This window comes from Lynx canadensis, chromosome C1 (assembly GCF_007474595.2).
Source record: "Lynx canadensis isolate LIC74 chromosome C1, mLynCan4.pri.v2, whole genome shotgun sequence".
Taxonomy (NCBI): Eukaryota; Metazoa; Chordata; class Mammalia; order Carnivora; family Felidae; genus Lynx; species Lynx canadensis.
In genome coordinates, this window is record NC_044310.1 from 166,270,012 (window position 1) to 166,284,698 (window position 14,687).

Here is a 14,687-nt window from a genome sequence, read left to right on the forward strand (position 1 = left end):
ATGTGAAAAATAAGTTTCAATAATTTAATTTTCAAGTGTATCATAAAGATAATAATGCTTGTATTCACAGGAAGAACAGGACAAGTACACGACATAAAAAACAATCCTAGTGGCTAAATTAATAAGAACACAAGCATTTGAAGATAGGTTTCAAAAATAACAGAGCACTCTAGGTTTGAAGGCTTCAGGGCAGAAACATACACTTGAGGAATCATAAATGGGTTTATAAAAAGCCTGTATTACATATGAAAAACCTACTGAGGACTTGGAAACTGGGTGGTGTTTTTTTCCATCTTTGTGGGGACAGGTATGGTAGAAGAGACAGGTGTCTTCATATGATTTTTGAATCTATGTGTATAGTATTAATTATAGAATAGAATCTAGTTATAGACACATCTCTTTACACCAAAAGCCAACTTAAGAGACTACCCATCCTCTCCCTAAATCTTCCAGGCTTAATGAAAACTTAAGAACATCATAGAACATCTCTCTTTTTAACTAGAGTCCATATACAGAAAGAGATTTATAATGTGTACTGTCAAAAGTTGAAATCAGATTCATGCAGTGAGAACTTTTTTTTTTAATTTTTTTTAACGTTTATTATTTTTGAGACAGAGATAGAGCATGAACGGGGGAGGGTCAGAGAGAGGGAGACACAGAATCTGAAACAGGTTCCAGGCTCTGAGCTGTCAGCACAGAGCCTGACGTGGGGCTCGAACTCACGGACCGCGAGATCATGACCTGAGCCGAAGTCAGCCGCTTAACCGACTGAGCCACCCAGGCGCCCCGAGAGCTTTCTTTATACACATGTTATGTTTGGGTTCCCAAACATGTCTAAAAGGGATGGGGCCCTCTTTGATCTATTAGATTCCTGACTTACACCCAACACCATGGCCTTTCCCAGGAAGCACAACAGAACCGGTGGGCTTCCTCTTGGGACTCATGTGCTGTCTTGCTCTGCTCCAAGCCATTCTGTTATGATTGCCCCTGGGAATTTTATATGGACTTTTCTTCCACGTGGAGAAGAAGTGGGGCACATTTATTAGCCAGAAATGCACTCTCAAGGGCATCTACATATAGAATTCTATTTATCTTTTTATTAGAAAAAGGGTCAATTTGTTACAGAGCTTACTGATTTTTCTTTAAAGCAGAGCTATGTCGGAACTTTCTTAAGGAAGTTCTTTCAGATATATAGCTTCAGCCAGGGTGCTGCACTTTAACAGTAAACCTAATGGTATCTTACTCATTGAAAAGGACTGAAACAAAGCTTATTGTTCAATCCTTATGAAGCAATAGAGAACTAGAATTATAGGTATGGGGACATCTGAATAGTTAATTCAATCAAAGATATTACATCATTGTTTTCTCCACACATGAAATATAAGAAAAGCCTATGTGTTCAGTGCTTCACTATCAAACATGGCCTTGACTTCTGGAATATAATAACACAATTTCTTATTCATTTAAAAACTGTGAGTTGTGCTATCAACACTGCTTTATGTTACCCATGTTTTAGACATTAGACTACCAGGTGAAGTTTATGCTAGCCCACCATGCTGAAATCGAGTCCTGTCTACTGAAAGGATACATGTGTATGGCGATACCTGCACCATGAGTAACCTATAAATATGAAGCCTTTTCTCTCCCCCTTACCTATAGCCAAGTAAGAGAGGATGGACAAGAAATACACTGGATGTTTACTCTAAGTCCTGCTCCTGAATCTTGTGTTTTGATCAACAGATACATCTAATGAGGCCCACAGATGCTCACTGAATTTGTGTCACTTTCATTAATCTGAGAAACAATCTGTGAAAGAAAACAGCCCATCAAGACTCCAGATCATCTCTGGATCAGGGCATTGTTTACCTTCATATTCTGTAACTTCCACTTCCTCCTCCTCCTCCTCTCTTTCCTCTTCTCTATAAACTGAAACGGACACTCTTTCCTCTTCTGCTGAATAACTCCACTCCTCCTCTGCAGATATTTTAAAAGATAATATTTAATGTAAATTCAGTCTCCTGAAATACTGGTAATAGCCATATGTTCCCTACAGATAGATAACGGTTCTTCTCTCTGCTGAGGGCGTGGCTTCATAGTGCTTCCCTCATTACATGGAAGTGAGAGCTGATTTAAGATAAGAGAACAGTACAGCCCAAGACTGAGAAGAATATTCAGATGATGTCCAAGTGTGGCCACTTTGGACAATTATCACATTTTCAGCACCCCATTCACTGTCTTAGAATGATTGAGGACCAATGCAGACACGAAAGACTCAGTCTCAGAAAGCTATGGCATGTAGACACCGATAAGGACAACTTGTAAGGTAAACAGTCACATCTGGAGAGAAGGACATTGAGGAAACACACACCCATTTTCCCCCTCACTTCTGATTATATACCTTCATGTCGCATGACTTCCACTCTTTGAGGAACTGCAACAGATAGTTTTTCTTCGGCAGCAAATCTTTTTTCTTCTACCACAGTTTTCTTAGAAACTTCAGCTTTAAAAAAGCATTAAAGTTGAAGTTTAAATTTTAAGAATCTTAATAATTTTCTCTCCCTAGGAGTTTGGGTAATAAATACACAATACACCGTTCTCACTAACACAATGGGAAAACAAGTTACGTAACATATCACAAGGATGTACACATAACAATTCAATCAGAAGAGAGACAGAGGGTCACGCAGGAAGACATGTGATGGAACAAAGGAAGAATTCACAAGCTGAAAGATTTTTGTCAAATCCTACCTCGGGGAGGAGGAGCTTTCTTAGCGACAGGAACTGGCACAGGAACTTTTCTTCAGGGACGGGTTTCTTACGTAGAGCTGGCACTTTAGAAACATGTACTTTTAGAACCTCAGAGTCATCTCACCGAAGGCCAACCCCAAACACAGATATATACCCACAATGCACTCAATATCACAGAACTAACAAAACTATCATTTGCCTTGTCACATAATATTATGTAAGATGGTTCTTGGAAAGAGAGAGAGGCGATACCTTTTGGTGGTGGAACTTCTTCCTCTTTTTGAGGAACGGGTCTTTTTTCTTCAGGAACTTTCTTCTTTGGTATTTCTGGCACTTAAAGAATAGTATTTGGTTTTAAAATTCCCAGAACGGCAAAATAAATGAGCAACACAGAATTGGCATGCCCATGAAAGAAGACATGCAATTAAAGAAGCCTCAAGGAAAGACAAGGTTATTTATGAAGATGGAATTAAGTACCTGCTGGTGGTGGAGATTCTTTCTTTGAGTAACAATGGTTATTTTTTCTTCCGTGACAACCCTCTTCTGTACTTCAGGAACTTGAAAAGACATGAATTTTTTGAAATGAATTTATATTTTCCCAAGTAGCTAATTTACAGCTATTTTGTAAAAGAGTAGGCAGGTGGACAGGCACTTCTGTTGAATTATTCACACCATAAAACACTCATTTTGAATTAAAGTAACTCAACACATAAGGAAACACAAAAGTGTTTTGTACTCAAGACATAAAAATAGGGCTCCTTTACCACGCAAGACACTGTACCTTTAGCTGGTGGAACTTCCTTTTTCTTTCCGACAGGAACAGGAATCTTTTCTTCAGGGACCGGTTTCTTTGGCACCTCTGGGACTTAAAGTTTTTTAAACAGAACATTAGTTCAGACATATACCACTTTTATGAATGGACATAGGCACATACACAAATCTTTAGTAGTTAATTAATGTTATAGAGTTTCGATGTATTGGCAAAATAACACAGAAAATTAGACTATAATGTTACAAAGGTCATGATGTGATAAATGCCACAAGTAGTGTTACAGAAGCATTCAAGCAATTAAAAGTGAGTTATATACACAAAAAGATATGTACATAACTTATTTACATATCGGTATGCTTTTGATAAAACAAACCAGTGACTACACAAGCAATATAGTGTGTAGATATAGAATATAGCAAAGTGTCGTTATGCTTTGTATGGAGAAATGGAATCCATAATGACAATGGAGTTAATTTATCTAAGACTATCTTAGACTGAGACATATTTAGAATAATTGTATCTATATGTTAGCATTTTTTTTCCCATTTCTCTTCTGATTTTGTTTGTTTTTGATGCAACTGTAGTGTGTTGAAAAATCAGGAAACACTCATTCTAGAGTAAATTGGCTTCTCCATCTGATACCCATGTGTCATTGGCTTTGGGGAGCTCTGTGTGTGAAATTTTGTGGGTATGTGCATATATGCTTTTCTCTAAGAGGCTTCATTGTTTTCAAAAGGATCTCTGACCCAAAAAGGTTAACAACAGTTTAGTTTATCTAAGTGTTGATGGTGTGGAATTTTTAACCGGCAGATGTATTTTATTTTAACAGGATGCATTACTGGCAATAATTGTTTCCATTTCAAACAGGATAGCAGTTTTTGTGAACTCCTGCACTTCTCTACTTGCATTTGTAACATCTCGATGTAATTATACAGATACACATTTCTGTCTGTATATATTATATATATGGGTGTTTATGCATGTCTATATATGTTACTATGTGTATTTATTTCAATGGTGAGACATGTCTCTGTGTCTCCTTCAGGAGTGATCAAGTGGCTTTGGTATGAGTATTGGTTTTAGTAATATGATCTTTTAATATATTTATCTTCATATACTCATTATATTTTAATGATTAGATAATCAGAAATCATTTTACAAATCACTCGATTAAAAAAAAAAAGACCCAGAATTCTGAAACAGTCAAGAGTTTGAGAAAGAGGAGAAACAGATTTGATTCAGGAAGAAACTGGACAATGGAAGTCAGGCAAAATGGGAACATGATGATTTCAGTAAGCCTAAATTGGATGCTACTGAATTCTTGCTGAATCTCTCTGTAACAGACCAGATGTGTGCAGTCTGTAGTTTCACTGCATCCATAAAGTCTGTCTTATACCACCACCTGCCCCCACAAAACAAACCAAATTCAAAAGCAAAGTAAAGGATTACACATCGAATCCAAACATACCTAGACCAAAAGGCCTCTGACTAGGTAATAGATAATCGTAACATTATGGCAAATACTGACATTCAATTAAAGTCGGGAAACACGGTGAAAGTACATGTCGAAAATCAATGTTTCCCACTATTCTAGACTCACCACTATGGACTTTTCAGAAGAGTGACAGTTACTAGCAGCATTGTACAATCTTTGTCTAGTTAATATTCAGTTCTGCCAAACACCGTCAGAAGGTTGCTACTCTTTGTCTCTCATTATAACTCATGGAAGTGTTTTGTATTAAGAAAAACATCCCATATATAAGGGGTGAAAGAGTTTTTCTTCCAAACACGCCTGCTGAATACGAGTTTCACAAAATTTCTTCTTTCTCTGAGACAGGAAAGATATTAAAAATTTAAGACAGCAGTTTGACATAGTTACTTCTTTTAAGAACACTTTGGTGATGTCTTTGGGATGTTCAGTGTCATAAATAATGCATGCCAAGAGTACAGCCCTGGAAGGTGGTAAACAAATGAAAAACACGAGGGGCATCTAAAAGACACAAAATACTAAGCATAGCATGCGGTTGAAGACTACATAAAACAAAAGACTGGCATTTGAGGCAAAGGGTTGCCCCATGATCAGTTCTGGTGTACCTTTTGGGGGAGCAGCAGGTTCCTTTTTGGGTACAGGAATGGGCTTTTTCTCCTCTGGCACAGGTTTCTTGGGAACTTCAGGAACTTTAAAGATACCATTGTTGAAACAGTGTTGAGAATTCGAGTCTCCTTCTGAGACATTTAAGATTATACTAAAGCATAAATCCTCAGTAAGAGTGTAAGAATTTAGGAAGTAATTAAACATGCTCTACTTGTGGTAGAAATGTATGCTAAATAAATCAGTACCATAGAGACACTACATACATTCCATGAAACAAAGACCCAGTTAGTATGGTCTAAATGTTACTGATACTTGTATAATACATTACCACAATTAATGAAATAAACATACACAGAACTAAATACATTACAAATGGTTGACAGATGCTGTTTCGTTAATACACAGATCCCATTGAAAAAGATACAAAAAAAAAAAAAAAAAGACAGACATGGAGAAATTTTTTTCCCAAAATATTATTCTACCTTTGGCTGGTGGGGGCTCCACCTTTTTAGGAACGGGAACAGCAACCACTTCTTCTGGGACTGGTTTCTTAGGTGGCTCAGGGACTTTAAAAAAGAGTGCCATTTTTGAGAAATCTTATGTTTTTACAACAAGGTATATGTGGTTGCAAGGTAGTGTTAAAATAAAGTGTAGACATTTCTTTTATGACAAACGAATGCAAGAAACTTCTACGTGAGAAACGAGTGTGAAGAGAACTGAAAATGTGGCTGTTAGTCACCTTCGACTGGACTGCAGGAGCCTCCACTTTCCTAGAAGGTGCCCCAGATGCCAGTTTTAGAAACTTCACATGTACAAAGCGACTGCATTATAATTGCATTAGATTATCTTAAATAGTTTTTGTATCCTAAATATGTAACGATTTGGGGAGGGGGTGTGGGGGAACGGGAGCCCTAATTTGTAGCAGCTGCCATTTTCCAATTTCTGTGATGGTGTAAACACTCCTCCCTGGCTACTGAGCATGGTGACATTGTCATGGAGTTGGGAAGAGATGTGCAGTTGCCCACCGCAATCCAGTACTTCGACTACGTAGGCACAATAGATGGAAACAACCTCAGAGACAGAGATAATAATAATAAAGTGCAGTAAAAGTGGAAGCAGAGAGTTTTAACTATGATCATGGTTTTTAATATAATTTGTTTAATTGTAAGTTCATATAGTTTAACTTTCAGTCATGGAGGTATTGCACACTGGGTCTCAGCATCCCTGAAACTTAACCATCAGCTCTGGGGGAGTTGGCATGAGCTGGCTCCAGGACATCAAATCTCTATTTCCAAAAAGCTGGTTGCTAGATTGTAAGGTCTCTGAAGCAGAGAACAGAGTTTCCATTTATGCTCATTCCTCTCTCTTGTGTGCTCCTCATGGTCTCCCATCCCCCTGTAATGTCCATTGTACACAGTGGCCATAGGTCTGCTGACCGTGTGACCAAATCCATTATGCAATATTAACATGTCCGGATGCTTGGATCTGCTATGGAAATTTTAAAAGATTTTAAACTTAGAAGGAATCACTAATACCTTTAGGTGGAGGCTCAGTCTTTTTGGAAACAGCAACATGAATTTTCTCTTCAGTAACAGTTTTCCTTTGTACCTCAGGGACTTTAAAAAAATGTACATTTTAATTACTGGTGTGCCATATTGTGGGTGGTAATTATAATTTACAAAGAATATTGAAATACGAATTAAAACAGAGACAATGTGCAATGAAAAGATGACAGAGAGCTACAAGGAGACAGAGATGCCTATAGAATCACAAGTTAGGTAAGAAGAAGAGGGATAAAAATTCATCTGACGCCCTTCCATCTGAGCCCCCAAATTCAAATGTGCCTTATACCTGTGACTGACACTTCCTCCTCTGTGTGAGAAGCAAAGAACATCTCTTCTTCTGAAATAACCATCTTCTTTGTATGCACAGCTGGGACTTCAAAGAGAGCATTTCACATTTAGTATTTGTTTTTCTAAGACAAGATACCAGATCAAATACATAGATTGCATACTCTGTGTAAGTCTTTAGATACAGAATGAATGGGTTAATATGAGAGCTTGAGAATAAAGTCAGTATTGACAAGAAAACAAATCATGTTTTGATATATAAGGACAAACAACCCATGCAGCCTTTACCAAACATTATTAAGTGGGAATCAAATAGACACAACTTCTTCACACATAATGTGGTGCTTTTCCAAATCCATTACGGTTTCTTCACATGAACAAGAGGATGGGGAATATTATATGCAATGGGATGCATTGCATAGTAAAGTTAGAAGACTATTCATTAAACAAAGCCTTCCTTAGATTAAAAAAAATTATGTAATTTTAAAGCAAAATTAGAAACAAAGGGAATGTTATTATGTCCTTAAGTTATGCATTATGTGCAACTCGACATAAAATATATACTGTATAAACATGTCTTCATGTTGGTAGTTTCAGGTTTGTGAATTGTTTAGTAATATATGTACACATATCCATAGACATAAATAAAAATGTTTAAAACTTGTAGCTGGAAAGACAAAGATGTATACCTTTCACTTCAATTACTTCTTCCTGCACTGGAGTCCGAGAAGGTTTTTGTGGAACAATCTTCTTTGAAACTTCGGGTACTTAAAAAATATGTACAGATATATTTGTATTGTGAAGAATATGGCTTTGCACAAAATTTAAAAATACTTTAGATGATTATATAAATAACTAACACGGGAACATACATCAGTAAACAGACGACGTGTGTACATGGTACTAGAAATGTTTTAAATCATAATACCTTTGGTAACTTGAACTTTCTCCTCCTCCATTCTTCGAGAAGTCTTTTCAATTTTTTCAACTACTGGCTTCTTTATAACTGCAAGCATTTTAAAGAAATTGCAGTACTTTTAGAATTTCTATTAAAATTCTCTCTTTCTCCCTATGTATCCATATATGTATGTATATATGTTTACATGCATACATAATATGTATACAATTTTAAAGAAAGAAACAAGTTTGGTACTCTGAACTTTAAGTACAAGGTTCTGTACTTCAAATATTTTGGTTTTTTTTTTTTTTTTAATGTTTATTTATTTTTGAGACAGAGAGAGACAGAGCATGAACGGGGGAGGGGGTAGAGAGAGAGGGAGACACAGAATCGGAAACAGGCTCCAGGCTCTGAGCCATCAGCCCAGAGCCCGACGCGGGGCTCGAACTCCCGGACCGCGAGATCGTGACCTGGCTGAAGTCGGACGCTTAACCGACTGCGCCACCCAGGCGCCCCTTTTTTTTTTTTTTTAATGTTTATTTATTTTTGAGACAGAGAGAGACAGAGCATGAACGGGGGAGGGGTAGAGAGAGAGGGAGACACAGAATCGGAAACAGGCTCCAGGCTCTGAGCCATCAGCCCAGAGCTATTTTGGTTATTTTTAAAAATATTTATCATAATAATCTTTTTATTATCTTTTTAAATTTTGCATTAAATAAATTAGATATTCTTAGGAAAAAAATTCGTTGATACAATAAAGCTTAGAGAAGAAGTTGTGCCTATTGGATTGAACTGGTGGTTTATACATCTTTGCCAAACAAGCCATGATAATGATGTTGATGCTCTGATCTACTTAAATAATTCCAATTACATACCTTTTGGAGGCGGTGCTCTTTTCAGGCACTTTTGCTGGAACTTTTCTCTCACGGGATTCTTTAACAAAAAACAAGAATAAGAAGGGATGCTTAAATAGGTGAGTCCTAGTAGTTTGTATCAATTGCAAAGGAAATCAGAATATATAATCATGGAAAGTATTGTGTTTGGGATCGTTATTGGAAACACGATCTCTTGCAGCTGGATTTCGAAGCAGGATCAAGCAGAGATGCAGCAAGGTAGTGGGAGTAAACCCTGAATTTCTGCATTAGAAAATAGCACTCATAATTCAGTAATAGGACTGAATGTTTCCGCTTATAATGTCAAAGCCTGAAAATAATTACAGAAACTTAAAGATTAAGTTTCTAAAAATTTCTAACCTTAAGACCTAAATGATCATTTCATTGATTTCATATCCATTACAGATCAGGGTAACAACATTGAAAATATGAGGAACTGAGAAGAAAGAGAACAAAAGGCGCCCCGTTGATACATACCTTCGTAAATCTCCTTTTGCACTTGAATTACTTCTTTCTCTTGGTAAGTTTCTTCCCACTCTTCCTCCCTTCGTCATAACCTTCTTCCCTTTCATAGTATTCCTGGCCTTCCTCGAAATCTTCTTCCCATTCCTCATGAACCTCCCTTTTAGCTTCTACCTTGGTCTCCTCATAATCTTCATCTGGTTCTTCATAATAAGGTTCTTCAAATGGCTCCGTGTATGGTTCCACTTCTAGTTCGTCCTCCTTCTAAGATCGCTTCGCATCTCTTCTTCTCGTAAGGTTCTTCCAAAGATTCAATGAAAACTCTTTCTCCTCATAGACGGCACGCTTTTTCTCATACACAGCTTCTTTTTCTTTCTGAACCTCTTTCTTTCTGGTTATGGTTTTTATCTTCACTTCTTCCGCCTTGGAGGATACATCGATAATTTCAGGAGCTAAAATGAATGAATGAATGAATGAATGAATGAATGATACACCAAATGACAATATTAGCATATTAATTATATCCATTATCCATAATTATATCCATATCCAATTACTTCATAAACCAAAGCCTGTTGTCAAACAATATCAGTGTTTGGATCTCAGCGTTATGTCGATAATTTGTCATATTTTCTGTGTGTTGAATCCATTTAAATTTTTGTTGACTATGGAACACAATAAAGAGTATCAAGATGCACTTTACTCTTAATTTGAGGATTTTTCCAGTGTGAACAAAACAGCATTCAGTAAATATCAAATGGACACACCCTCCATTGTTCTAAAGGACCTCCAGTTTGCGAAGCCCCTGGTTTCCCACAAGGATATTTTAACATTTGATCATTTAATGGAATTTATATTTAATGTTAACCTCTATTTAAGTTTCTAATTATTCTTTCAGAAACATTTCTAATTTTAAAGCTACATTTCTGATAGTTGAATATGACTCTCTTATCAGTTTTGTAAAGATGATACTTAAAATTATGTAACCAAGTCAAATAGTTGTTTTTATAACAACAGCTTAAAAAAATGAAGGCTAACATTGTTTACGTGATCCTTAGTACTTGTGTTAACTACAACTAAAACAATAAGGATGCTGCCTCCCTTTCCACCCCTCACCACTGCTGTTTCCACTGAGGCTGCCTGCATCAACGTTGCCTCTGATTCCCTTTCTGGGACTGGAGCAATAGGAAATCGTCATTTCTAGTACTAATTTGAATATGGCAGAGGAGATGCCACAACTTTACGATCAACTAGAAGCCTCATATTTAAAAAAAGAATCCAGAGCAGAGATGCAAATCTCAGGAGTAAATAAAAATATTTAACAATATCGTTTCATTTACCTTTTGCTGGAATTAAGGCAGTAGGAGGCAGGGGCTTCTTGGCAACCTCTGGGATTTAAAAGAATAGAAAATACGTTTATCTTTAGATTATGCATTATTTAATGTTTACCAATCCTCTGCGCTTTGTTAGTCATTTGTACTATCTGTGACTACTAGACTAAATGCCTTTATAACTTCCAAATTTAGCCCACCAGAATTGCTAGGCAATGCCATATTAACAAAATGGGGAAAGGCTGAACTCTGATTCTAGTTTAGGTCGATTTAAAACAATTTCAATGAACATGAAACATGAAGAGACTATTCAATAAGTCTAATGCCAGAAAATAAGGCGTGTTTCATTTTTTCAGTGGTTAACTATGAAGTTGAGAAAATATCCACACTTTTTGAGCTTCCTCTTACACCATAATGTTTCACAAATGGTCACTCAGGGAAACATCTCTGGGAATGGTGCCTTGTGCTCCTGGACTCTCCTTCCTTCAGGAGGACTTCCTTACTCTAATCTTGGTTAAATAGGTGAAACTATTTGCTTCAATTTAGTTATCTAGTCTCCCTCCTAAAACACTTCCAGGATTTGGTACAAATGGAAGTAATTGAATTGATCCTCCTTCAAAAAGTGTTTTATTTTTCTTCAGGGACTGGCAGCAAGATGAGCCAGGAAGGGCTGTGAGTTGGGCTGGAACAGCCACTGAAATTAGCATCAGTCCTTGGCCTTCTATTGGTACAACTGACTCCAGAGCAGCCATGGGACTGGAGGTGCCATCCAGAGATAACAAGAGCTCTGGTGCTACCGCTGTGTGCCATGGACAGACACAGGCACAGGTGGACAGGGAAGAAAAAAAGGAGAAAGTAGAAAGTTGACGAAAAGAAAGTGAGGACTGAGTTCAAGAAGAGGGCGTGAGTGAGGGAAGGCAGAGGTTCCATTTTGTGAATTCAAACTCTTACCTTCCTCAGCCTCCACTATTTGGCATTTAAAATTGTTAACCAGGAGAAAAGCAGTAACATTCAATTTTGATTAATTAATTATAATACCTGTAGGTGCCTCTTCTTTGGGCTTTGCAACAACTTTTTTGGCATCTTTCTTCACAGCTTTTTTGGTCACTGAAAAAAAGAATGTCAGAGGTAAACAAGTAAAATGTTTCCAGGCTTTGATGGTAATGAGATCTTGCAACATTATTGCAAGATACCTTGTTTCAGAAAGGTCTTGTGCTAGAATGCAGAAAATGTCTTTTGGATGGAGATAGAATATGTAGGGTGATTTTATGCCTGTCTACAGTTCAAGTTTTCAAAACACTGAGCCCATGAACCTGTGATACCATAAATAGAAAAGGTCCACATTTTCACTTTGTTTCACTTAGATAAGAGCACTTTAAATTTGTCAGAAAGAACAAGTGAATTAGTAAAATTAAAAGTCCTATCTATGATACCGTAGAAGTATTCTTTGTTGTTGCTGACATTATACTTTGATCATGGCCCTTACTCATAACTTGATTACAGCTTTTGATATTCATGAATAACAGTTTTTAACTTTTAAAATAAGGTCTCATATTTTAGTGGGTAGTCAAACTTAGCCATGTTGACAGTATCATTCCAAGACTCATTCATTAAGATATGATTATTATTCCTGACAACACATGTAAATGGAAATTTAATTTATGATTTTTAATTCTTGTTCTTCTTTGCTCTCAGAAGTAGATGAAATATACTTAACTACTCATATAAGTTATAAAAATGCTTTTGTTATTGAGATGTATTCGTCACAAAACTGGAAGTTTTTCATTTTTTGTTTGTCTACTACAGTTTCCCTGAGGCTGGCTGAAAACTAGCTCAATTGACTCTTGACACCAATGGTAGCAGATATTAGGGGACTAGCATGCCAAACCCTGGAAACTGCTACACAAAATCTGACTATGGAAATATCTCGTTTTGACATGCAGAATTTTTCCTGATGCGAGAATTCTGACAGCAATTCTCAACTTTCAGAACTCTAGAAAGTCCCAGGAAGTCTGCTGACTGATTTAGTTGAATAGCTTGGGGGACAAATAGCATAATTTGTCTATTGAAGTATTTGAAAAGGGAAATTCCCTGACATACTCAAGAGCTCTTTATCGGTTAGCTCATTCCTTAGCTAAGGAAAAAAGAAATCAAATATATCAAAGATGTTCTAAGTCATATTTTTGTAACAAAACAGCAAATTTTAAAAAGGTGTTAACATTGTAATTGAGAAAAAATACAAACTATAATTTGCAACATGACCATAAACTAGTATGGGTTATCCCCAGGAACTTCACTAGAAATTAATTCCATTATATATATAATGGAATATATATATAAAATATATATATATATACACACACACACACATACATGTATGTGTATATACATGTATGTATGTATATATACATACACACACGTATACACGTGTATATATACATAACATATATAATACACGTGTATATACATATATACATGTGTATATATGTATATACATATACTATATAAAATATATTGTACATATATATACATATAATAAGAAACATGAAATCAATTTGCCATTAATGTTTAAGTGATTCCATTAAGATAAAATATTTTAATATCAAGCATTGCATTTGGTTTGATGGTTATTTTCATAGTTTTAATCATATGTCTGTCTTAAACATATTTAAAGTATTGAAAATAAATAATTTACATTTTGAAAGGCAATTCAACCTGTTGACCACTAGAGGGCCAACATGTTGCATTTGACAACATTTTCCAGGTCTGCAATAATTAATTATATACTTTGACATTTAGGTAGATAACATAAAATACCTTCAATGCGTTTTGCTGGTGGTTTCTTTTCTTCAGGTGTTGGTAGCAACAGAGGAATAGGAGGAACAACCGTAGGAGGGATTTCTGAAGAAAAGAAATGCCATCATCATGGTTTGGTTTTTTATTTGGTGTGAAGTATAATGAAAAGTCTGATTCATTACTTTCAGTACTCAACGGTGTTATACTATATTAATCAACCAGAGAAAATAAAAATAGCATATATTTGTAATTGTTACTACTCTTCTGCTTTGATTTTTAAATATACAGTGAAGAATATGATGTGTTCTGGCTTTCTGCTGTGGTTTGGCATCGCTAATTTCCTAATGGTAGAAAATTGTTGCTGCAAGCCCAGGGGTCGTGGTGTTGGGTCTTACCTTCTGGAGGGACTGCTCTGATAGGCATGGTTGGGATTGGAACCCTGGAGTCAGGAATATCTGAAAAGGAACATTTAATGATCAGCATTGAGGGATTGAAACAACACATATTTATTAGGCAACTAAGATGCGTTTGTCAGGCATTTCCAACAGCAGAATCTAATCTACAGACACCTGTATATAGAATCTAATATAGAGAGATATTAGAATTTTTTGTAAGTAACCACATAGGCAGGTTGATTCCCTGTGAAAACTGGTTTTGTTCTATGGCCACACAATTTTGGCACGATCCTAGATACCAGCTAAATGAGACCTTATTATCTCTAATTTCCCAAGCTCACAAAGCCTAACATTTATCTTATTTCCTGAAAATAATTTTACTGAATAATATTGGACTAAAAAATAAACGATATATTTAGACTTTTCAGTTTGGCTTCTATCATTTAC

The 14,687-nt window shown here is 36.2% G+C and overlaps 1 protein-coding gene across 1 annotated transcript in view; it reads right to left on the minus strand.

Moving 5' to 3' along the window:
• Window positions 1-14,687, minus strand: part of TTN (titin) — a 277,183-nt gene that overhangs the window by 154,933 nt on the left and 107,563 nt on the right. The window contains 24 exon segments of the mRNA XM_032594445.1: window positions 1,867-1,974; window positions 2,399-2,500; window positions 2,749-2,793; window positions 2,796-2,831; window positions 3,001-3,081; window positions 3,226-3,246; window positions 3,249-3,305; window positions 3,530-3,613; window positions 5,615-5,698; window positions 6,098-6,181; window positions 7,151-7,231; window positions 7,467-7,553; window positions 8,155-8,232; window positions 8,394-8,471; window positions 9,239-9,252; window positions 9,254-9,296; window positions 9,734-9,799; window positions 9,802-9,976; window positions 10,011-10,045; window positions 10,048-10,170; window positions 11,059-11,106; window positions 12,088-12,156; window positions 13,867-13,950; window positions 14,241-14,300. Of these exon segments, the coding sequence (XP_032450336.1) occupies window positions 1,867-1,974; window positions 2,399-2,500; window positions 2,749-2,793; window positions 2,796-2,831; window positions 3,001-3,081; window positions 3,226-3,246; window positions 3,249-3,305; window positions 3,530-3,613; window positions 5,615-5,698; window positions 6,098-6,181; window positions 7,151-7,231; window positions 7,467-7,553; window positions 8,155-8,232; window positions 8,394-8,471; window positions 9,239-9,252; window positions 9,254-9,296; window positions 9,734-9,799; window positions 9,802-9,976; window positions 10,011-10,045; window positions 10,048-10,170; window positions 11,059-11,106; window positions 12,088-12,156; window positions 13,867-13,950; window positions 14,241-14,300 (1,743 nt within the window).